Here is a 21102-nt window from a genome sequence, read left to right on the forward strand (position 1 = left end):
CGAAGTCCTGTAGGATAATACACGTTCAACGACCTATAAATACTACAGCGAGAGTATTTTGACTCAATTATAACTAACACGCGCGATATGGTTTTGGCAGGTATACGTTTAGTAGACCTTCAATTAGAAAGGTCTTCGGCTGATCGAATACGTCCAAAGCTGTGTATCCGCACAGGGAAGCACACACTGGAGTTTTGTCTCCCCAGATTCTCTTCTTACGTTGTGGAAGCCCCACATCAACAACTTGAGGGTTGTCACCATCTAAGAACGGTTAGCCCACACTCAAGCTTTTTGTTATATACGTGAGCTATTTCCCGCTGAGAAGAGTTTCGGTTTGGCGAGCTTGTCGTCCAGTGGTATGCGTTCCCAGGAGAAACCCCAACTAAACAAATCAAAACAATGGTTTCCTACTCTCTAACTAGGTCACGTTTCGAGTCTCAGAGGCAGCGTTTACAAAGAGGTCTAAGAGAGTTTTCGCGATGCGGGCTTTGGTTCGAGAGGGAGCATGGATCATGCTTGAATATTGATCCTGTAGAATTATCTTTTTCTACGGGTTGCATCATCGGATGATGTACCAGAGAGGCGCCGGTACGGCGCCTCTCGAATAGTTTCCGCTTTGCGGAGATGCGACTTGATAGCTGGTGGATCCTGCCAGTAGTTATATGCTCGTCTTCAAGATTAAGCCATGCATGTCTAAGTGTAAACCACTGGTGAACTGCGAATGGCTCATTATACCAGTTATAATTTATTTGGTGGTATGGACTACTCGGATACCCGTAGTAACTCTGTGGCTAATACGTGCGAATTTCCCCAACTCATCCGTCAAGGAGATTAGGAGGGGCGTATTTATTAGTTATAAACGCTAGCCTCGACACTCAGCCTTAAGTTATAGCCTGAGTGTAGAGATCGTGTTGAATCATAATAACTGTCGAATCGTATGGCCGTTTAGCTACTAGTATAGCTGAACAACGCTAACGATGCTCCAATCAAATTTCTGCCCCATCATCTTGCACGTTGGTAGGGTAGTGGCCTACCAAAGAAATGACGGGTAACGGGGAATTGGCGTTCGATTCCGGAGAGGGAGCCTGAGAGACGGCTACCACTTCTAAGGAAGGCAGCAGGCGCGCAACTTACCCAATCCTGACGCAGGGAGGTAGTGACGAAACATACCCTAGTATAGATCCGTGATCTTGTATAGGGAATGCATCCAATCTAAACCGTTGGGTGATGACCGATTGGAGGGCAAGACTGGTGCCAGCAGCCGCGGTAATACCAGCTCCAATAGCATATATTAGTGTTGTTGCGGTTAAAACGTCCGTAGTCGAATTAAAGGCTCGTAACGCGTCTGACGCTAGGAGTTACTGGGGTGACCATCCCCAAGGGGTAGCTTGTGTAGCCCTGCGGAGATATCGCCCCATGTTACCTTGACGAAATTGTGGTGTTCATAGCAAGTACGGAGTACTCTAGGCACAATAGCATGGAATAACAACGCAAGGACTCCGACCCGGATTGCGCTAGCGCTCGGGATCGGAGGAAGGATTAATAGGAGCAGTCGGGGGCGGTCGTATTCCATTGCTAGAGGTGAAATTCGGTGACCAATGGAGGACGAACAACAGCGAAAGCATCCGTCCAGTATGTTTTCATTGATCAGTGGACGAAAGCTAGGGGAGCGAACACGATTAGGCACCGTGTGTAGTCCTAGCCGTAAACGATACCGACTAGGGGTTGGTGGACGTTCTTCTCGATAGCTCCATCAGCACCTTATGAGAAATCACAAGCTTTCGGGTTCCGGGGGGAGTACGGTCGCAAGGCTGAAACTTAAAGGAATTGGCGGAAGGGCACCACAAGGCGTGGAGCTTGCGGCTTAATTTGACTCAACGCAGGAAAACTTACCAGGTCCGTACATAGGGAGGATTGACAGATTGATAGCTCTTTCTTGATTCTATGGGAGGTGGTGCATGGCCGTTTCTAGTTCGTGAGTTGACTTGTCAGGTTAATTCCGGTAACGAGCGAGACCTCAACTCCTAGCGAGCTCAGTACGTTGAATATCCGGTGTAGACTTGGGTACAACCAAGATCCACGAAGGGAGTAGCTTGGTGAAGGCAATCCGGGTATGGGCCAGGACCGAGCATTACGAAATGAGCATCCTAGGAGGACGCTTGGTGGGAAACCAAGGGAGGCATGAGGCGATAGCAGGTCTGTGATGCCCTTAGATGTTCTGGGCTGCACGCGCGCTACAATGGTGCGAGCAATGAGATGAGGGCTGAACCGAGAGGTTTGGCGCGCCTCGTAAACCGCACCCTGCCAGGGATAGATCATTGCAATTGTTGATCTTGAACGAGGAATGCCTAGTAAGCACGAGTCATCAGCTCGTGCTGAATACGTCCCTGCCCTTTGTACACACCGCCCGTCGCTCCTGCCAATGGATCGGCTGGAGAGAGCGAGAGATCGACCAGGGTAACACCCTCGCGTTGTAGACCTCCCTCGATCCGTCAGTATCTAAAGGAAGGAGAAGTCGTAACAAGGTTTCCGTAGGTGAACCTGCGGAAGGATCATCGCTTCTAAATCGAGCCCAGCGCGCGAGCGTAAGTCAAGGTTGAACACGTGACGAAAGAGAAGCAGTCAGGCGCATGGCAGGTGAACCTACCAAGTTTGAACGAAGAAACCCTAGTGATGGATGTCTAGGCTCCCGTATCGATGAAGAACGTAGCAGAAAGCGACATGCGATGATACGCGCATAGACCAGGATTCCGCGGACTCGTGAATCATTGAATCTTCGAACGCATCTGGCGCTCAGCAGTGGAGCCGTAGCAGGCTGAGCATGCCCTGGAGTAGTGACAAGAGCTGCCATCGCTGTGGCACGAGTGTGCTGCAGCGCCGTGTCCGATATCCGAAAGTGAGTCCAAATCTCCTTGAGGACGGATCAAATACCGGACCCTACCCTAGCGGTGGGGAGAGGCTAGTTTCCTGTGGGTCGCTGAACGACCCACGAGCGCATGAGGTCCTACCCACGAGCAGGAGAACCCGCTGAACTTAAGCATATCATTAAGCGGAGGAAAAGAAACTAACCAGGATTCCCTTAGTAACGGCGAGCGAACCGGGAGTAGCCCAACCACGAAGCGCATTGAACCTGAGCCAAGGGAGGCCAGGTTCTAGTGCATTGTAGGGTAAAAGGAAAACGGAGTGGTGAATCCGATGGGTGTATTCCTAGCTAAAGGGAAACCCTATACCCGCACGTGTCTGAAGAGGAACTGGAATGTCCCACCAGAGAGAGTGAGAGTCTCGTAAGTCACGCGCGGGTTGGGTCCAATACCCTTTACCAGGGCCCGGATGATCCACCAATTCCTGAGAGTCGGGTTGCTTGAGAGTGCAGCCTGAAGCGGGTGGTAGACCCCATCCAAGGCTAAATACAACCGGGAGACCGATAGCGAACAAGTACCGCGAGGGAAAGATGAAAGAGCACCCCGGAAGGGGAGTGAAATGAGAACCTGAAATCATTAGGGTGGAAGCATCTGGGGGTGCGATGTGGGGATGGTTATAAGCCAGTTCCTTTGATCGATCCCAGCCGCGCATCGCACGAGACAGGTCCGACACGGATCTGAAACGAATCTCGTGACACGATGAGGGGCTGTGTAGATAGAGACAGAGTCAGGCATGTCCTGCATGACCTGATCACGAGGATCGATCCAACATCCTCCGATGACCCGTCTTGAAACACGGACCAAGGAGTCTGGCAGGTCTGCGAGTCAGTGTGCGGCGAGCCACACGGGCGTAAGAAACCTGACCAGGGGTTGGACACATGGACCATGCCGAACTGAGGCACGGTCCATGTGTCCAACCTTGACCGGTCGCCCTATACGCGGAGCCTTATTACCGCTGATGCATCCCGGTATAGCCATACCGGGCTCGCTGCGGAAGTGCGCAGTCATGCGTTTGAGAGCTTCGCGTCTGAGCGATCCGGTGGAGCAGGCCTCCCAGGACCCGAAAGGTGGTGATCTAGGCCTGGGCAGGGCGAAGCCTGGCTAACGCTTGGTGGAGGCCCGAAGGAGTGCTGACGTGCAAATCGCTTCTCTGACCTGGGCCTAGTGGCGAAAGACCAATCGAACCACCTAGTAGCTGGTTCCCTCCGAAGTTTCTCACAGGATAGCTGAGACTCGATCGGGTGTGTCAAGTAAAGCGACTGATTACGAGTGACGGGCGTGGATAGATGTTCGACTCGTTCTCAAACTCTGAATTGGCACGGCGCCTCCTTGCTTGGATGAAGGGGTAAGCGCGACCGAGAGTCTCAAGTGGGCCAGTTTTGGTAAGCAGAGCTGGCGATGCGGGATGAACCGAGTGTCGAGTTAAAGTGTCCAACTACACGCTCACCTAGATCCCAGGAAGGGTGTCAGCTGATACTGACAGCGGGGCGGTGGTCATAGAAGTCGAAATCCGCTAAGGAGTGTGTTACAACTCACCTGCCGAACCAGTAGGCCCCGAAAATGGATGACGCTCAAGCGTGTGACTTAGACTCGACCGTGAGCGCGAACGTTGCTCTCACGGGTAGGAGGGCGTGGGTGTTGCTTCGAAGCCATGGCGTAAGCCTCGGTGGAGCGGCGCCTAGTGCAGATCTTGGTGGGAGTAGCGAATATTCAAATGAGAACTTTGAAGACTGAAGTGGAGAAGGGTTCCGCGGGAACAGCGTTTGGCCGCGGGTGAGTCGATCCTAAGGATTAGGGTAGCGCCGTAGCATCCTCATCGAAAGGGAAAAGGGTTAATATTCCCTTACCTTGGAGGGATCCGAAGGCGGCAACGCAAGCGAGCTCGCAGACGCTCGCCTTGATCCCGGGAGGAGGTCTCTACTCCTCTTGATGCTTGTGGGGGCTTGGAGCAGGGTCAACTGGAGAAGGGGCTCCACAAGCGGCACAGCCCTGTTCGAAACACGGGGTCCGGTGCATCAGGGCGGGCCCATGAAAATGCGAGGGAGCGACAAGGATGCACCTCCCAAGGTCGTACCCATAACCGCATCAGGTCTCCAAGGTGAGCAGCCTCTAGTCGATAGAGAAAGGTAGGTAAGGGAATTCGGCAAATTAGATCTGTAACTTCGGGATAAGGATTGGCTTCGATCGTTACCCCCCTGGGTATCGCTGCGGAAGTGCGCAGTGAAGTTTCGCGTGGCGGAGACCCGACGGCCTACACAAAATACGAGATCTATACACATCCCACAGCGGGTGCAACTCCCCGATCCAAGGATGTGTGTCTGTATACTAATGGACGGTCTTTGTGTGGCGGGTGTCGTGTCAGGGGTCACCGAGGAACGATACTGATACCTGGGGGAGGTTGACTCAATTGAAACTGGCGCGGACCAAGGGAATCCGACTGTCTACTAAAAACACAGCATTGCGATGGTCCCCGCGGATGTTGACGCAATGTGAATCCTGCCCAGTGCTCAGACTGTCAAGACGGAGAGATTCGACGAAGCACGGGTAAACGGCGGGAGTAACTATGACTCTCTTAAGGTAGCTAAATGCCTCGTCATCTAATTAGTGACGTGCATGAATGGAGCAACGAGATTCCTACTGTCCCTACCTACCCTCTAGCGAAACCACAGCCAAGGGAACGGGCTTGGGAGAAACAGCGGGGAAAGAAGACCCTGTTGAGCTTGACTCTATCCTGGGGTTGTTGGGCGACTTAGGAGGTGTAGCATAGGTGGGAGCTTCCGAGCGTCACTGAAATACCACCACTCCCAAGATCGTCCTGCTGATCTTGTTATGGTAAGCGTGCATGGACCCACTCCCGTGGCGTGGTTTGTGCGCGGCAGGCATACTCGAGTAAGTGTAGGATCCGCGCGATTCCTCGCTTGCTTGGCTTCTTACGCACGAGAGACACCCCCAGGTGGGGAGTTCGGCTGGGGCGGTACACCCGTCAAAAGACAACGCGGGTGTCCTATGGTCAGCTCAACGAGGACAGAACTCTCGTGTGGTGTAGTTAAGGGTAGAAGCTGACTTGATTCGGGCTCTCAGTAGGAGCTTGAGCTGCGAAAGCATGGCCTACCGATCCTTTAGCCTTCTGGGTGTGAAGCTAGAGGTGTCAGAAAAGTTACCACAGGGATAATTGGTTTGTGGCAGCCAAGCGTTCATAGCGACGTTGCTTTTTGATTCTTCGATGTCGGCTCTTCCTATCATTGTGAAGCAGGATTCACAAAGCGTTGGATTGTTCACCCACAGACAGGGAACGTGAGCTGGGTTTAGACCGTCGTGAGACAGGTTAGTTTTACCCTACTGTTGTGAGGGGCCGGTGTGATGGTAATGGAGCTTAGTACGAGAGGAACGGTTCGATCGGATACTTGGTAACGCGCTCGATGGAGCCGTCGATGGCGCGAGGCTACATCCGTGGGGTAATGGCTGACAGCCTCTCAAGCCAGAACCCTTGCCAGAGACACGGCCAGGCGAGAGGAACGCGGCCGGCCAAGACAAGCCTCTGCGCGAAGCGGAGGAAGAAGGCCTTATGTACCCCTTAGAGGGCACAGAACTGACGCGCCCGAGCCTCAGATCATTCTGGGGCAAGACCTCCGCCAAGGACCCACTGTAGACGACCGTGCTAAAGAGGAACGGGGTGCTGGAAGCGAGAGAGTGCAAACGCGTGATCCGTGCAGGCCTACCCCCGGTTCACTAGGTCCTCCGGAATAAGGATGCAAGTATACAAAAATTCTGCTTCTTACTATTCTTAGTTGTAGTCTTTTCGTTACCTTACTTTCAGGCATTATCTCGTTTAAGGCTTTTAATCATATATCCTCTTGGGTTAGCATCTCTTGATGTTATTTCAGCCTCGCTTACATAAATTTGCGTCGCTACTAGAGTATCTCAACTTTTAACAGTCCTCTTGAACGTTCGATGAATCTGTAGAGAGTCGCCCATTGATGTCATGCACTATCTCAATTACCTTGATTAATAAGCCAACCTGGGTTGCATTCCTTGAATTTGATTCGGAGCATTTTTTGAGATGTCTTTGGCTTTCTTGAGATACATCCAAAAGGAGGAGACTATTTCTATATCAAGCACCTCCAAACTTCAGTTGATAAGAGAGACAGAGGAGTCCTGTAAACGCAAAGTAGGAGTAGGGGTGTGCACCCCTACGTCTTGTAGAGAAATAGCTTCTCCTGTGGTCACAGATCGTCCAGGTATGTTCTAGTAAGAGTCATGTGAAACATTGAGGTTTTTTTACCACCGTGTCTGAAGGTGCTCTTTGAATGTACATGCACTCATCTCTATACGGTGGTTAGAAAAAGGGAGTAAGGTAAATATTAAGTGAATAATCCTAAAACAAAAAAAAGTTAATTATAGGCTTTAATTAGTAAAGTCTTGTCAAATATAATAGCGAGCGACCTTCTGTAAGGCCATGGTTATTATTGAAGTAGAGTTTGTAGTTCACTCATGAGTTGGGTTATGGCAGACCTGTCTTTACTGTTCAGACCGGATCGCAGGGCATCGATGGTAGACTGTATCTGTGAAGCTTTCTCAGATTTTGCAAGTTCGCTGTCTTCTTGTAGCTTCCTCTGAGCTTCGTAAATGAGAGCCTCGGCGTTATTTTTAATCTCGACAAATTCCTTTTCGGCCTTATCCTCACCTGAATACTTCTGGGCATCTTCAATGATCTGATCGATCTCTTCCTTGCTAAGAAAACTTCTTGGTCATTTGGGTTTGTTTCGTGCATCTTTTTGGAAAGCCTGGTGTGTCAAGTGCAACCTCATCTTGTCGTTGGATTACCCTATAATTGATTTTCTGGCGAAACGGTGTCTATTTTCATAAAGGATCATATCGTTTTCGATACTGGATGGAAACTTTAGGTGTTGTGTATTTATCTGATAAGGATTTGTTTTGTCCTCTAGTTTGTACCTTCATGCTTGGGTTTTTTTTGTAAGATACTAGGGAGCGGCGTATATATAAGGGCGAGCTATCTGTGCATGTATCAAGAAATATAGGTGTATAATATAATTTTTAATTAAATGTTACATATGATAAAGTAATTATCGACTTACATAAGAGTCTTGTAGTATGAAGAGCCATGGTTACAAATATCTATATAACTTTATGTATGAGATACTGACAAGGAATAAGCCTATGGAACTAGATACAATAGTGATCAACATATTGATGTTTGCGACGATGAAGTCCCATACAATATTAACTTAGTACATTCTCTTTAGGGTCTTTAGATGAATTTTTCGCGTCAGATCCAATTGTTAAGAATAACGTTGGATAATAACAATTACCTTCAGTTATTTCTCTATGGTTGGCTTAGCTGATCAAATAGCAAATCAGTATCAAATTAAAAATCTCAACACATCTTTATTGGCAACCAATTTAGACTTAAAAGTTTTTATATTATTTTTAGGTAAATGAAGAGATTCTTTGGGAATTATTTTTACAGACTGGGCCTTTAAGTATTTTTAAACATATAGGATCTATATTTTTACCAAGAGACCCTTTGAGCGATAGACATTTTGGATATGCTTTTATAGAGTATGAAACTGAATTAGATGCAAATTATGTTAGATTATCTAAACTAGACAATAAAAATCTTATCACCACTTAGATTGTTTAATAAATTAATTTCTATAAACAAACTTAGTCATGAAGGATCATATAGTACCGGTGCTTGTCTGTATATTGGAAATATTAACAAGAACACGGACGAAAAAGTATTACAATATATCCTTAGTTAATTTATTCAACATTCTCATCGTTTGGGAATATAGTCAAAGCACCCATTTTATCTAAAACTTTTACTAATAAGGGAGTGAAATATTATGCACTTATTACTTATGATTCTTACGATTCTGCTGATGCAGCAATTTACAATATGAATGGACAAATGTTTAATGGCAACGTTATTACTGTTGATTATTTTTATTCTGCATCTTCAACAAGGATTAAAGTTTATTTCTTTTTATTTAGACATCGGTAGTTGAAAGAATGATAAATGAAAATAGAAAACTATTCCACCACTAGACTAAACCCTTAATAACAATTATTACAGACCTGACTTAATGTTCGGTATTTCATTGAACATTTACAAACTAATGTTATCAAGTAATTCTGATTTAATGATGATAATGAAGCTTAAAAAATTAATGAATAACTATTCTCTTTTAAATGGATATGAGCTAGTTAATATAAATCGTAATTATATTAATATGACTATTCGATCCGGTTTCGAAAAAAGCAAATTAAAAATTAAATCGATAAATTTATATGAAAAAGCCCCCCAAAGATCTATAAATACAATTAAAAATAGGCAGTCTCTTTTTGGAGATGTCTTTAATGATTATAAAGTTAAGTTTAATCATTCTTTTAGTATTAGTAGGATTTATGAAGTTCTAGCATTAATTAATAACTATTAAGCAATAAAACTAATTAAGTAATTGAATGATAATGATTAGTAATTTTTACAAATGTATTAAATTTTTTGATATTTTTATAGAAGTAAAAAAAAATATAAAGATTCTAGACATACGAAATCCGAATAAGGGAAGAAATCTCCTAATTGAAAATAGTATAAATTCTTCGAAACTTGGAAATCCGATTATTATATTATTGAATAAAGTAGATTTAATCCCAAAATGGGTTATAAAATTCTGGATAAAATATTATTCCAAAAACAATTTTGTATTAACACACTCTAACAAATCAATCAACAATAAAGATTCTAAATATTTTATAAAGCTTCTATCCATAAATAGTCAAATTTATAAAAATAAAATAAAAAAAGTACTCGTATTTGGGAAAAGCTTCGTAGGCAAATCAACTTTTATTCGTTGTTTACAGCTAAAAATAAAATCGAAATCCTACAATCTTAAGGAGCATGCTCATAAAAAGATGCCTCATTTTAGTTTTATCAAGCTAACTAGACTTTTATATATCTGTGAAACTAATTTCAATAAGGTAATTAAAAATATTTTAGAAAACTGTCAATTTATCCGGTTTTTCTAATAAATCTTTAAAACTAATTTATGCTAAAGTTTTATTTCAATTAATGGTATTCTTAGAAAAATTTTTACTTAAAAAATGTCGACATAATAAAAGTAGTAGAAATAATATAATAATAAAACTTTTTCAGAATTATAAAAGAAGTAATTTTTCAAGCCTACATACAAAGTTCCTCAAGGGGAAAGTACCTAATTTTATAATTCCGTTCTATTAGTTATTCTTGTATTAATTAAAGAACAAATAATAAAAATATTTCTTTCAGGGTTATAACTCAAAAAATTCCATAACTAAAGTTATTTAATTCTTATAATATCATTAATTAGTTTCTTGATTAAAGAGAAAAAGGTTTCATGTTTATTACGTTTCATTAATAATCGAAATTTTATTTCTGAGTTGCTTTCTAACTCTGTAATATGACAAGTGTTTGCACCGTCAGGCCCTTGGAATGAGTTTTGAAAAGTTTTTTCATAATATTTTTGGAAAGAGAATAAGTTTGTCTGTGAACCCTGTACTATTTTTTTTTGAACATATTTTTCCTTAAAATCTGGTTCCTCTAAGTACAACTCTTCCAATGGTGTATCGTAATCGTAAAATGAACCTACTGGTGAATTCATGTTAGATTTAAAATTCATGTAATCATACTCATCTGCTTTTTCAAATGAATTGTATATTTTAGAAAAACCTTCAACAAAATCCTCATGAAAAAAGTAATCATATGCGGTAGGTTTGAAGAGCATCAAGTTTTCTAGATCATTTTTTTCATCTGTTATGGTATTGTGGTACAATACGTAATCTTCGTTTAAGAAATAATGCATTATATCCATAGTTAGAAGAAAAGGTACAAAAATACCTTTGTAAATATTTCTCTGGCAGTGAAACTCGAAGGTATCGTCAGCTATAATTAGGAGAAATCCAATTTTTTTCAAAAAAGGAGAGCCTACATCAAGCTTGATGGAAAAATCAGCATGTAAATAGGGATCGGATCTTTTGTCGAAAGAAATATCTAACTCTAAATTTGACACTGACGGTACAAGAACCATACCTGTATTAAAATTTCCTGATAAGAAATTTTCATGTATACGATTTTTAGTCATTATCAAGTTTCTTGATAATTCGAGGTTATAGAACAAGTAATTAAATATGGAATCATTTTCCGTATAACGAATGCAAAATGAATTTGAAATTTTCTTACCATCATTATAAAGAGAAAAAGCTGTGCTTAAATCGCAGTCAAAATGTGATCTAGGAGTAATCATTGTTGTTTGTGCAAAACAAACAAAATAACCTTCATATTCTACGGCTTTAGTAAATTCAGTGGAAATGCCGCTACAAATATTCCTTGAAATTCGCTTTGATGAAAACAAAGATAATGTATAATCTAAGGATAAGCCACAATTGTAGTCAACAGTTAGATTGAATTCGATTGGGAAGTTGAAAAACCCGCGATTATTTAAATGAATAATAACCCCGTCTATGAATTCTAAGCCTTTTAGTGAGAAATCTTCTTGATATTCTTCGTCATCTGCTATATCAATAAAAGAAGTTTCAACATTCTGTTTATCACCGATTGCAAGTATATTTTTCAATGAAGCATCTAGATTAAAAGTCTCGCCTTTTGCTATATCTATTTTATCAATATCGAAATTATTTTGTTGCATGTTTTTGAAAATATAATTTTCTCTTTTCCAGCATAAGTACTCGAGATTGGTAAGGTTATTAATATAAGTGCTTTTCAAGTTATATTTTAACTCTCTTGGATTACACATAATATTCTCAAGTTCGATCGACTTAAAAGTGTAAAATGTTTTATCATTTTTAGAGGATCTGTATTTTTTCATTTGATTAACGAAAGTTAAATCATCTAACCAAAAAGCTTCTTCAGGAGCAGGATTATCAAGATCTGAATCAGTAGAATCATCTATTTCTCTTGTTATATTTAACATGCTATCGTTATCAAATAACAGGGAATCAATCAAAAATTCATAATCTTCTATCTCATCCAATTCATCAAAAGATTCGAGTATATCTGTGTGCTTATCAGAAGTGTTAAAATCATAATCCGAGTAACTTAACTCGTTAATTATTTGATTGAATTTTTCTATTTTGAGATTTGGGTGGCTGTTATTTAAAAAATAGATATTTTTAGCAAATTCAATATTAAAATAGCTTTGATAACAGTTTTTTTGTTTGAGATAACAGATTTTCTTTTCCTTTTTATATTCAATTGAATCCATAAAGGGCAAGGATTTTTGATTTGTAAATAAGTTAACATTTTTAACACTATTGATCAGACGATCTTGTAGAAAATCAAGAGGAAAATAACATTCAGGCCACGACATTGAACTCGAAAAACTGTAATCGTCGAAGGGAACTTCCCAAAGAGACTTATCCACCAGTATTGCATCTAAATTGATTTTAACACCTTTTAGTGTCAAATCCCATTGTGGTTGTTCATATTCTCTTAAGTGCATCGATTGTGTGTAGGCTTTATCGTCAGTTATATCTTGTTGAAATTCTTTAATCCAGTTATAATTTTGATATTTATTTACAGATAAAACAGCATTAAGAGTCGTCATTTTAAATAATTTTAAGCCCCCTAATTTTAAAAGGTTAGATTTGTTAAAAGTTGAAATATTAAAATTTAAATAGTTAAAGTAGAAAATTGACTGTTCGTTTAAAGGGAAACTTACTAAAAACAACGTATTCATTTGTGTAAATGTATTAGCAGCTTTTTTCGAAAAACCTGAAAATACCACATTTTCGAGCTTTTTGAAAATAAATCTATTCGATGTGTTGGATTCAAGGATAAGTTTTTTTGTCAGATTGTTAACAATTTTTATTGATTTATCTTCAGCGACTATTTTATTATTTTTTTCTATTTGTGCTTTAGATTTAGGATTTTTCTCTATGCCGAATGTTTTGATGAAAAATAATTTGATTAACTTTAATTTAATAATATAATTCTTTTTTGATAGAAGATTGATAACGGCCAAGTTTTTTATAAAAAATAAGGGTAAAGCTAAAGAAGTAATTTTACCAGTTTTAAATTTTTTTTTTAAATTAAAAATAGTTTTATTTTGCGATTCACATAGATTTATAAGGTTCTTTAAATCAGTCTGATTAGTAATTTTTGATATAATTAATTCTGTATCAAAAAAAGTAGAGAACCATGAAATACTAGGGACTCTAGAGTTACAATCCTTTGGAATATTTTTAAAATAGCCAGAAGTAAAATAATAAGTTAACCAGTAATGAAAAAGACTTCTCTCTTGAGATATTTGGCATGATTTTTTTGAAATCTTATAAGGATAAGCGATTTTATTAACATAATGGTCCCTACATAACGAGAGAGTTTTTGTTATAGAATTAGCTAAATGGAAATTTTTTAGATCGATAAGCCAGGTCACTTGATTGTACGAGTTGAAAGAATTTAAATATGGTATGTTACTCCAATTACAATGTGTATTAAGATCAGAATACTCTACATCAACTATGATAGTTGTTTTAGACCATACTTTTAAACCTAATTGTTTAACTATTTGAATGAAAGAAGAGAAATGGCCTATACCAAATTTATAAAGTAAAAGTTTGTCGAACAAAATTAAATTATCAAAATCAAAAGCAGTAGAAAATAACGATCTTTGTAATGTAGTATTAAAGGACTTTAGCATTGAGTAACTTTCAGATGTAATCTCGTGAATCATGAAAATTTTAAAGTTTAAGTGTTTGTATTTAGAGTCTAATGTATTTGTTAGATTATCATATTTTTTTTTTTGTTCTAGTATAAAAGATTCAAAAATATTTTTTCGTAGTCGTTTGCTTTTTGACATTAAGGATTGGCTAATCCCCATGACTAAGATTTTATAATTGTATTCGATATAGTTTGAAAAACTTATGTTTTCAAATTTTTGAATAATTTGAGATGATATAAATGGATAGGTTTTAGTTTTAATTCCATTCGATCTATTTTCCAATACTGTCCTTTCTTTGAAACTTTCAAGAAGTTTGTCTACCAATTCTCTATGAGATAATTTAGTATTGATATGAAATATAGAAAGATGAGTGATATAATCAGAGTATTTCTGACCGTATTGATTATTAAGACTCTGATAAAAAGATTCATATAAAATCCAATTTTTCGAAAATAATAAATTAGCGTTCAATCGTCTCATGGTAAAATTTGACTTGTCTTCAGAAAGCAAAAAAGAATTTTTAAGATTTTTTAAATGATGTAAATACAACATTTTATTAAAAGTATTGGATGATTTCGATCTATTTTTTCTAAAGAATAGATCGTTTGGTTTAGAGTATAAATAACTGTAATATAAAATTTTATTCAAAGTATGAACCATAAAGTTTAAATAAAACACAGAATTTAATGTAGTTTTTAACTCACTCAAAAATTTTTTAGATTTAGATTTGTAGCTTTTATATTTTCTATTTTTAAAAATTGTAAAATATTTACTATTAGATAAATAGTTAGGATATAAAAGAAATTTTAAGTATTTACTTTGGTGAATCTTGTTTGTACTAGTAATTGAGTTACAATAGCATAGTAAATTTTTATATTTATTTATTTCTTGATTAATTTGCATATTAATAAAACTCCTTCAATTGTAGTACATAAAATTAGTACCTTTTAAATAAAGCGGGAGTAGATGTAAATTTATTTTACTATAACAGGTCTAACAATATATATTCTCCGATGCCGGGATTTGAACCCGAGTCTTACGGGTGAAAGCCGTATATCCTAACCATCTAGACTACATCGGAAGCAAAAATTGTGCTCTTATTTTAAGTATTCTTTAGTAAAAGGCGAAAGAATAGATACACTTAATCCGAAATTGATTAAATTGCTAAATACTATATTCATTTAAAACTTAGTCATTCTAGGTACATTTTATTAAGGTATCGTTCAATGTTTGTGTTTTTAGTTTCTACTCTTAGCCTATAGTTTTTAACAATAATTTTTTGCTTTAGTAATTTATTTTGAATTTTATTAATATCTGCATTTATTTTAATTTTTTTTTTTGCCTTATCATTATTCTTATAATTTCGATCAATAAAAATTAATAGCTTGTAAAACTCACATTTTTTTTTATGTATTAAAACTAATATATTTTTTAAATAAAGTTTTCTTTTAGTTCTTGATAGAAATGATATCTTGTTTTCATTGATAACTTTCTTGACAAAACATGCATGTTTAAATGTATTCATAACAATTATTATTTAAACAGGGATTTTCTTTTAATTATGATCTTTGTAGTTTTCTCTATAACATTTAAGAATGATTCTATGGAGATTCGTAAAGTTTACCATTTTTTATAAGACTGTTTTTATTGGCATACTATCTTTTGTTTCAATGATTAAAAGTATTTTAGGACCATATGGACGAGTAATTAATTTTTTAAAGGAAAAGATGATCTATAGTCTCACTAGAAAAATTATAAAAACTAAATGTATTTATGTTATAACTAAAAATCTTAGGATTAAAAACCCCGTCACTTTGTTGTTTCAAGGTATGAATTTTTCAATATAGATTTCATAAAATCTTTAGAAAAAAAAATCGGGTCCGAGATGAATGCAATTGTCGTTTTAATTGGTAATGTTATTTTTAATTCGAATCTCGTTTATAAGAATGATATTGAAATAGTCAAAATAATAAAGGGTGAAGCAATTAGTTTTAGGTTTACGATTGTCAATGAAGATAGGTATTTCATCTATTGATACCAACTCTAAAATTTTACTGAAAAATCTTAGCAAAAACGCGTTATTTTGGTGGGTATATAACTCTTGTAAAACTATTTTAAAATCATCTATTAGTTTTGAATATATTAACTATTTTTCAAAACTAACCATGGTGGCATTATTAAAATACAAAAAGAAAAATATATTGAATGATATTAAAATAATAAGAGTGCCTGGGGGTGATGGTAAAGTATAGAGCTCGTTAATAGGAAAGCTTTTTGGATCAAGGAATAGTCTTAAAAAATATAGCGGGTATTGCAAACGATATGTTTATTGAAAATGCAAGGTCTTTTATTCTGTCTAACAATGAAATGAGTAAAACCCCTTCTTTTTTATTCAAAGATAACAAACAAGAAACATCAAACTTTGTTAATATCCTAAAAAATTTAGATCTTCAGAATTTATTGTATAAAACTCAGGCACTAGTTAATGTTGGGTATGAGCTGCTTCTTACGAAAAATATTATTTATGAGGCCCAAGATAGATATTTAAAGCGAAGACAAATATTATTTATTGACAATTTAGATTTAAGAAGTTAAAAAACTATTATTCAGGTTTAAGGAAGATATCATATCTAGTATCTGCTTCAATTAGTACGACCAACAATGCGATAGAAAAGTATAAGATGGGTAAGATAAAAACGTTATTTTTATCAAGACTACAGGAAAAACAGTTTATAGTTTGCAAAGGTACTGAAAATGTGGGATGTTCTCTTATAATTAGAGGCAGAACAAACAATGAAATTATGTATTTCAAAAAAGCAGTATTTGATTCTCTTCGATCATCTTTATTAGCATTGAAAGATTTAAGATTTATGTTTACTGGTGGATGTACAGAAGTAAAAGTAAGTGTATACTTATTAGCTTATAAATGATATATTCTCGTTTTCAAATTATTTTAATATTAAAGATCGTTTTTTTCTAAAACTACTAGGATCGAGTTTAGAATCTCTGATGAGTCAAGTTTATGTTAATTGTGGTCTAAATCCTGTATTTATTATAAAGAGATTGACTAAATTCAATCTTGATAGTTCAATGAAAAAAGTTTCATTTGATATTAATTCGAGAAAATTTTTTCAATCGGATTGGATTGGTTCTTGCCAGCCCTCGAAAATCCTGGAACAAGTTTTTAAATTTAAATCATAGGTAATTATTATTTCTATTGAATTCATTGAGGTGTTGCTGAAGACTTCTGTTTTAGTATTTCAATAATATTTCTGAGAAATTAAATTGTTTAATTTTTTAGAATTAAATGAATAAATTGTGCTTCTAATTCCATTTTTAGAATTTGACTCTGTGCAACTGGAACGATCTTGCCACCCAAACTAAAAACCTAATTTTACTTTTGGTAAAATTTCGTATAACTTTGTAAATTTTGAATCGGGTTTCAATTTATAATTTTTATGTGAGTTTTTTAAAAAGAGTTTATAGTTATAGATGTATCTATTAGGAGTATCATTGAAACATTCGACACTTTTAAATAATAAAGTATGAGATTTGTTCAACTTATTCAACATACTATATATTTTTATCAAACCCTTTTACAATTTTTTTTAATAAAGAGGATGGATTGCTGAAAAAGTAAGGACCTTTGTTTGGATTAGTCCTAGTTTTAAGATTCTTTTTTTTTAATATTCTATTATATACGTGCTCATATCGACCAGAAAAAACTAAATCTTTACATCTTATAACTTTCTAATTTAATTAAATTTACCAATGTATAACCTTTTTTGAGTAATATCACAATGTTGGATGCTAATCTCCCTATTAGTTGATTTCTTCCATCGATGACAATTGTCTTTAAAATAAATATTTACTTTCTTCATTGAACCTTATTTTCAAATAGTTGCTAACTGCACTTAATTAAAAGCATGGGGTTTTGTTTAAACCGATCAATTAGTTTACTAAAAATTTCCCACTTTATAACAACAATTTATTATTTCATACTTTTAGCTTTAAGAGATTTAGAGAAAATTACAGTTAATAATTCAACTCAGTACTATTATTCAACGATTTTTGGATCAACTACACACTGTGGAATAACTAAAGGTTTCCACAATTTATAAAGAAAGTGACGTTGATATAATCTTGTTAGTTCCGTGGTTTTTTAGATCTAAGAAAATTAATCTTTACAAAAGAGTACCTTCACCAAGTGTTAGAATATTTTTACGATTTTTACAGAGTAAGTTCTTTTCGATAAAAGTTATACATTATTTTTAGTACTTAAGTATTCCAGTTGATTTTCAGTATCTAAAGAATAGTTATTCTATTTTTACTAATAGTAAAATTTTGGTAAATAATTTCGAAATATTCACTAATTATCTTAAATTAAAGTTAAAACGAAAAATCAACTCTCTAAGAACTTTAAAAACAATATCTTTTAAGGTAGCTAACAATTTTTTATTTAAAAAGTTATTAAATCATTTAAAATTTTATTTTATTAAAAATTCTTTTTATAAAAACTATGCTGGATTATTAGGGAATATATCCATATTAATTATTATCTTTAAGGTAATCAGATATTTATCTGATTTGACTTGGACAAAAACCGTAAGCGTCATATGTAAAGTATTAAAAAATGTAAAAGTATTTTTTAATAAAAATTCTAAAAGAGTTTGTTATAAATTATCGTGGAGAATATTGGAAAAAGTGCAAAGATTTTCTAAAATTTGAATTATTTAGATCATCTATTTCACTGGATATATTTTCTGTTGCCAGAAGATATTACAACACATCGAGAAATTTCAAATACTATAATATAAAGCATATGATTCATTTGGTTAAAAAATTACACTTTTTTTTGTATTTTGAAGCTAGAGCAGGCTTTGTTTCTAAGTACAATTTTTTAAAACCATCAGTATTTTTTATAGAAGTACGTTACTAACAAATAGATTCAATATGCTAATAGTGACAACGTATTAGAGAAAGGCATGATTGATTATATAAAAAAAAGCTTAAAATTTATTTTAAAAAGCATTACGAAATTATCTAGTCCAAAAATAATTATATTCAATTTCCCAAAAAAAAATGAGAATTATTCCTGTTTAAGATCGTCCTTTCTTATACGGACTACAAAAATATCTTTAATTACAAAATTCAAACAATTTAATATCAATGGCATAATAAGATATTATAAAATTAAAGTAACAAATATGAAATGAGAAAATCTATAAAGAAATTATTAAAGATAATACATATGCAAATTTAAAAATAGTAGGAAGATCTTGGGAATCATTTAAATTTAAAGAGCCTTTTTTTCATGTTCTTTCCTGATAATAAACTAATAATTAAAAATTAGTAATATAATGCCAAAATATAAAACATTATATAAAAATATGTATAAACTTGAACCTCCTAAAATGGTAATACTTAATATAATAGAAAGTGGGGATTATTAATAAGACAAACGCTCAAATTAAAAAGAAAAAAACATTTTTAAACAATATTAATTATGATAAAAAAGTATCTGACCTAAATGATGATTTACAAATAGATAAAATAAATATCAGAAAATGGAACCATCTTTCAAAAGTCAATCAAACCATGCAAAAAACTAATCTAATTAAACTACAAAATGATAAAAAGAATTATAAATCACATATTGAAAAAGAAAGTCCTTGTTTTTCAAGAATTTACAAAGGACAAAAAGTTTTTTCAGTTTATGTAGCTCAACATAATGTAGGTGAAATTTTTACAATCGGAAATGATATTAGATGGTATTTTTTAAATTAATAGTATTATGTCAGAAAATATAAAATTACATAGTTATAAAACATCAGATCTCTTTGGAACAAGAATAAAAGCTAATGTAAGAAATGTTAAATATTATTAAAACAGATTAACAATCCTCTATTCCATGTTTTTCCGGTAGTACTAGAAAAGTATTACAATAGAGATAATTCTGAGAACACCAGATTTAATAAAGTATCAGATTTTAAAAGATCTCCTCTTGTTTTGAAAGTTAAAAGAGCACAAATACCTGGAGAAATTTTGAATTATAGTGGAAGGAAATTTCATAGTACTAATTATTGGGTAAATTTTGATTCTCAATAAATAAGTAAAGAGTATTAATTAATACATGAACCAAGAATTTAATAGAAATAATTTAAGCGTTGAGACTGTGACATTATATTTAAGTGATAAAGCTTTTAAAAGACCGTAGTTTTCTAAAATGAAGCTAATATTATCTCTATGAATCTGAGAAATCCATTCTTTTTCTGATGTTCTTCTATTTCCAGTGCCTTCATATTTCCAAAAAAGAAAATCTAATTGATTACTGAAGACTAGCATTAGAATATTTATGAGTATACGTAGAAAATAAAGGAAGAACAAAATTAAAAACGGTTTAAATTAACAAGATGTATAAGAAAATAATAAATTTTCAGAGCAATTTTATCGATGTAAAAAGTAATATTTAAGGGGTATTTGTAGTAATAAGTATAGATGTCTATTAGATTTTCTATTAAAAATAATAATACTATTCAAAAATAAGAGTTGGGTTAGCTTTATTAAGCTTTTTATACTATTTTTCGATAATAAGGATAGAACCGATACTTTGAAAAAGTTAAAAGGATAAGAGTTTTTTTTCATGTAGCTAATAAAATTAAATATACGTGTTAGAATCGTCTTTTAAAAGAAGGAAACAATTACTTTTGAGGCAAGAATCTACAAAATATTCTGATTTTATGACTTGTTCGTATATTTTTTCTTCTATAATCATTTTTTTCTTTGTTATAAAATAAAACTTTTACCATGAAGACTAACAAGTTTAGTTTATTGTTTGTTTTCGAAATATGTTGATAACTTAATAAATTAATTTGGTTCAAATATTTATAATAATGTGTTAAACAATATTGCTGCAAAATGATTATATCATTTTTATTAAACTGATTTAAACAGTAATTAAATAGTAAATAATTTATCTATACAGGATATACTACTTTTTTATTAAATTCGTTGATATGAATTAGTAAGTACTTTTTGGTTTTTTCAATCCCCTTTGTAGTTTTTGTATCAGAAATAGAAAGATAGGGTATAATTTTCTCGATATCGCTATCGTTGATAATTGTTTGAAAATGTAACAATGAATTAGAGGAACTATCAATATTAATTAGCAATTTTTTTATGTAAATGAGAAAACTGTTTATATTAATACCAGATTTATAATATAGTATTAATTGGATTTTTTGGTTGACTCTTAATATTTTTTGCCTAACAATACACTGAAACAAAATATTGTATAAATGTAGATTGCTATATTATAAAATTACACCTTAAAGATACAAATACGAAGCAAGCCATTAATAACAGCTGCATACAATTATTATTTTGAGGAACTTTGATACTATTTACACTTTGCTATAATAAGTAATTAATAATAAAAAAAA

General features: G+C 34.9%; 11 protein-coding genes, 5 non-coding genes and 1 pseudogene across 16 annotated transcripts, besides 1 other annotated feature; 9 read left to right on the top strand and 8 right to left on the bottom strand.

Annotated features, from left to right (window-relative positions):
* Positions 1 to 8217: part of a repeat region (left arm terminal repeat) that runs on past the window's edge.
* Positions 644 to 2555, top strand: BNATCHR1r67. Its single transcript has one exon. It is a non-coding gene; the product is annotated as a small subunit ribosomal RNA gene (ribosomal RNA).
* BNATCHR1r68 lies at positions 2662 to 2841 on the top strand. The gene has a single exon. It is a non-coding gene; the product is annotated as a 5.8S ribosomal RNA gene (ribosomal RNA).
* On the top strand, positions 3000 to 6668 carry BNATCHR1r69. The gene has a single exon. It is a non-coding gene; the product is annotated as a large subunit ribosomal RNA gene (ribosomal RNA).
* Positions 7388 to 7669, bottom strand: dnaK (annotated as a pseudogene).
* A 50-nt stretch (positions 8218 to 8267) lies between the features above and the next one.
* Positions 8268 to 8990, top strand: sf3b4 (mRNA splicing factor 3b4; the record flags this gene model as incomplete). The annotated part of the gene is given in 6 exon segments (XM_001712699.1): positions 8268 to 8354; positions 8374 to 8422; positions 8441 to 8529; positions 8549 to 8680; positions 8701 to 8916; positions 8937 to 8990. The coding sequence occupies 6 exon segments, from the start codon at positions 8268 to 8270 to the stop codon at positions 8988 to 8990; spliced, it is 627 nt and encodes a 208-aa protein (XP_001712751.1).
* A 38-nt stretch (positions 8991 to 9028) lies between these two features.
* BNATCHR182 (hypothetical protein) lies at positions 9029 to 9382 on the top strand. The annotated part of the gene is made up of 1 exon (XM_001712700.1): positions 9029 to 9382. One exon carries the CDS (start codon positions 9029 to 9031, stop codon positions 9380 to 9382), a length of 354 nt encoding a protein of 117 aa, XP_001712752.1.
* Positions 9383 to 9413: 31 nt separating this feature from the next.
* On the top strand, positions 9414 to 10182 carry BNATCHR183 (nucleolar GTPase). Its single annotated transcript, XM_001712701.1, is given in 2 exon segments — positions 9414 to 9923; positions 9943 to 10182. 2 exon segments carry the CDS (start codon positions 9414 to 9416, stop codon positions 10180 to 10182), a joined length of 750 nt encoding a protein of 249 aa, XP_001712753.1.
* A 79-nt stretch (positions 10183 to 10261) lies between these two features.
* On the bottom strand, positions 10262 to 14563 carry BNATCHR184 (hypothetical protein). Its single annotated transcript, XM_001712702.1, has 1 exon — positions 10262 to 14563. The coding sequence occupies one exon, from the start codon at positions 14561 to 14563 to the stop codon at positions 10262 to 10264; it is 4302 nt and encodes a 1433-aa protein (XP_001712754.1).
* Positions 14564 to 14668: 105 nt separating this feature from the next.
* Positions 14669 to 14731, bottom strand: BNATCHR1t70. Its single transcript has one exon. It is a non-coding gene; the product is annotated as a tRNA-Glu (tRNA).
* A 1-nt stretch (position 14732) lies between these two features.
* Positions 14733 to 14852, bottom strand: BNATCHR1s81. The gene has a single exon. It is a non-coding gene; the product is annotated as a U5 snRNA (small nuclear RNA).
* Positions 14853 to 15185, bottom strand: BNATCHR185 (hypothetical protein). The annotated part of the gene is made up of 1 exon (XM_001712703.1): positions 14853 to 15185. The coding sequence occupies one exon, from the start codon at positions 15183 to 15185 to the stop codon at positions 14853 to 14855; it is 333 nt and encodes a 110-aa protein (XP_001712755.1).
* tcpD (T-complex protein delta SU) lies at positions 15168 to 16861 on the top strand (the record flags this gene model as incomplete). The annotated part of the gene is given in 7 exon segments (XM_001712704.1): positions 15168 to 15278; positions 15298 to 15487; positions 15508 to 15636; positions 15656 to 15906; positions 15926 to 16250; positions 16271 to 16560; positions 16580 to 16861. 7 exon segments carry the CDS (start codon positions 15168 to 15170, stop codon positions 16859 to 16861), a joined length of 1578 nt encoding a protein of 525 aa, XP_001712756.1.
* A 59-nt stretch (positions 16862 to 16920) lies between these two features.
* Positions 16921 to 17541, bottom strand: rpl13A (ribosomal protein L13A; the record flags this gene model as incomplete). Its single annotated transcript, XM_001712705.1, is given in 5 exon segments — positions 16921 to 17040; positions 17059 to 17233; positions 17253 to 17410; positions 17430 to 17513; positions 17533 to 17541. The coding sequence occupies 5 exon segments, from the start codon at positions 17539 to 17541 to the stop codon at positions 16921 to 16923; spliced, it is 546 nt and encodes a 181-aa protein (XP_001712757.1).
* A 45-nt stretch (positions 17542 to 17586) lies between these two features.
* rpoF (RNA polymerase subunit F) lies at positions 17587 to 18876 on the top strand (the record flags this gene model as incomplete). The annotated part of the gene is given in 5 exon segments (XM_001712706.1): positions 17587 to 17764; positions 17784 to 17917; positions 17936 to 18283; positions 18303 to 18587; positions 18607 to 18876. The coding sequence occupies 5 exon segments, from the start codon at positions 17587 to 17589 to the stop codon at positions 18874 to 18876; spliced, it is 1215 nt and encodes a 404-aa protein (XP_001712758.1).
* A 144-nt stretch (positions 18877 to 19020) lies between these two features.
* BNATCHR186 (hypothetical protein) lies at positions 19021 to 19768 on the top strand. Its single annotated transcript, XM_001712707.1, is given in 4 exon segments — positions 19021 to 19077; positions 19097 to 19431; positions 19451 to 19532; positions 19553 to 19768. 4 exon segments carry the CDS (start codon positions 19021 to 19023, stop codon positions 19766 to 19768), a joined length of 690 nt encoding a protein of 229 aa, XP_001712759.1.
* Positions 19769 to 19786: 18 nt separating this feature from the next.
* sf3b5 (mRNA splicing factor 3b5) lies at positions 19787 to 20005 on the bottom strand (the record flags this gene model as incomplete). The annotated part of the gene is made up of 1 exon (XM_001712708.1): positions 19787 to 20005. One exon carries the CDS (start codon positions 20003 to 20005, stop codon positions 19787 to 19789), a length of 219 nt encoding a protein of 72 aa, XP_001712760.1.
* Positions 20006 to 20107: 102 nt separating this feature from the next.
* snRNPE-1 (mRNA splicing factor snRNPE) lies at positions 20108 to 21031 on the bottom strand (the record flags this gene model as incomplete). The annotated part of the gene is given in 5 exon segments (XM_001712709.1): positions 20108 to 20309; positions 20329 to 20441; positions 20461 to 20637; positions 20656 to 20968; positions 20988 to 21031. 5 exon segments carry the CDS (start codon positions 21029 to 21031, stop codon positions 20108 to 20110), a joined length of 849 nt encoding a protein of 282 aa, XP_001712761.1.
* Between the last annotated feature and the right edge of the window lie 71 nt (positions 21032 to 21102).

Source organism: Bigelowiella natans (assembly GCF_000002455.1).
Source record: "Bigelowiella natans nucleomorph chromosome 1, complete sequence".
Classification (NCBI taxonomy): Eukaryota; Cercozoa; class Chlorarachniophyceae; genus Bigelowiella; species Bigelowiella natans.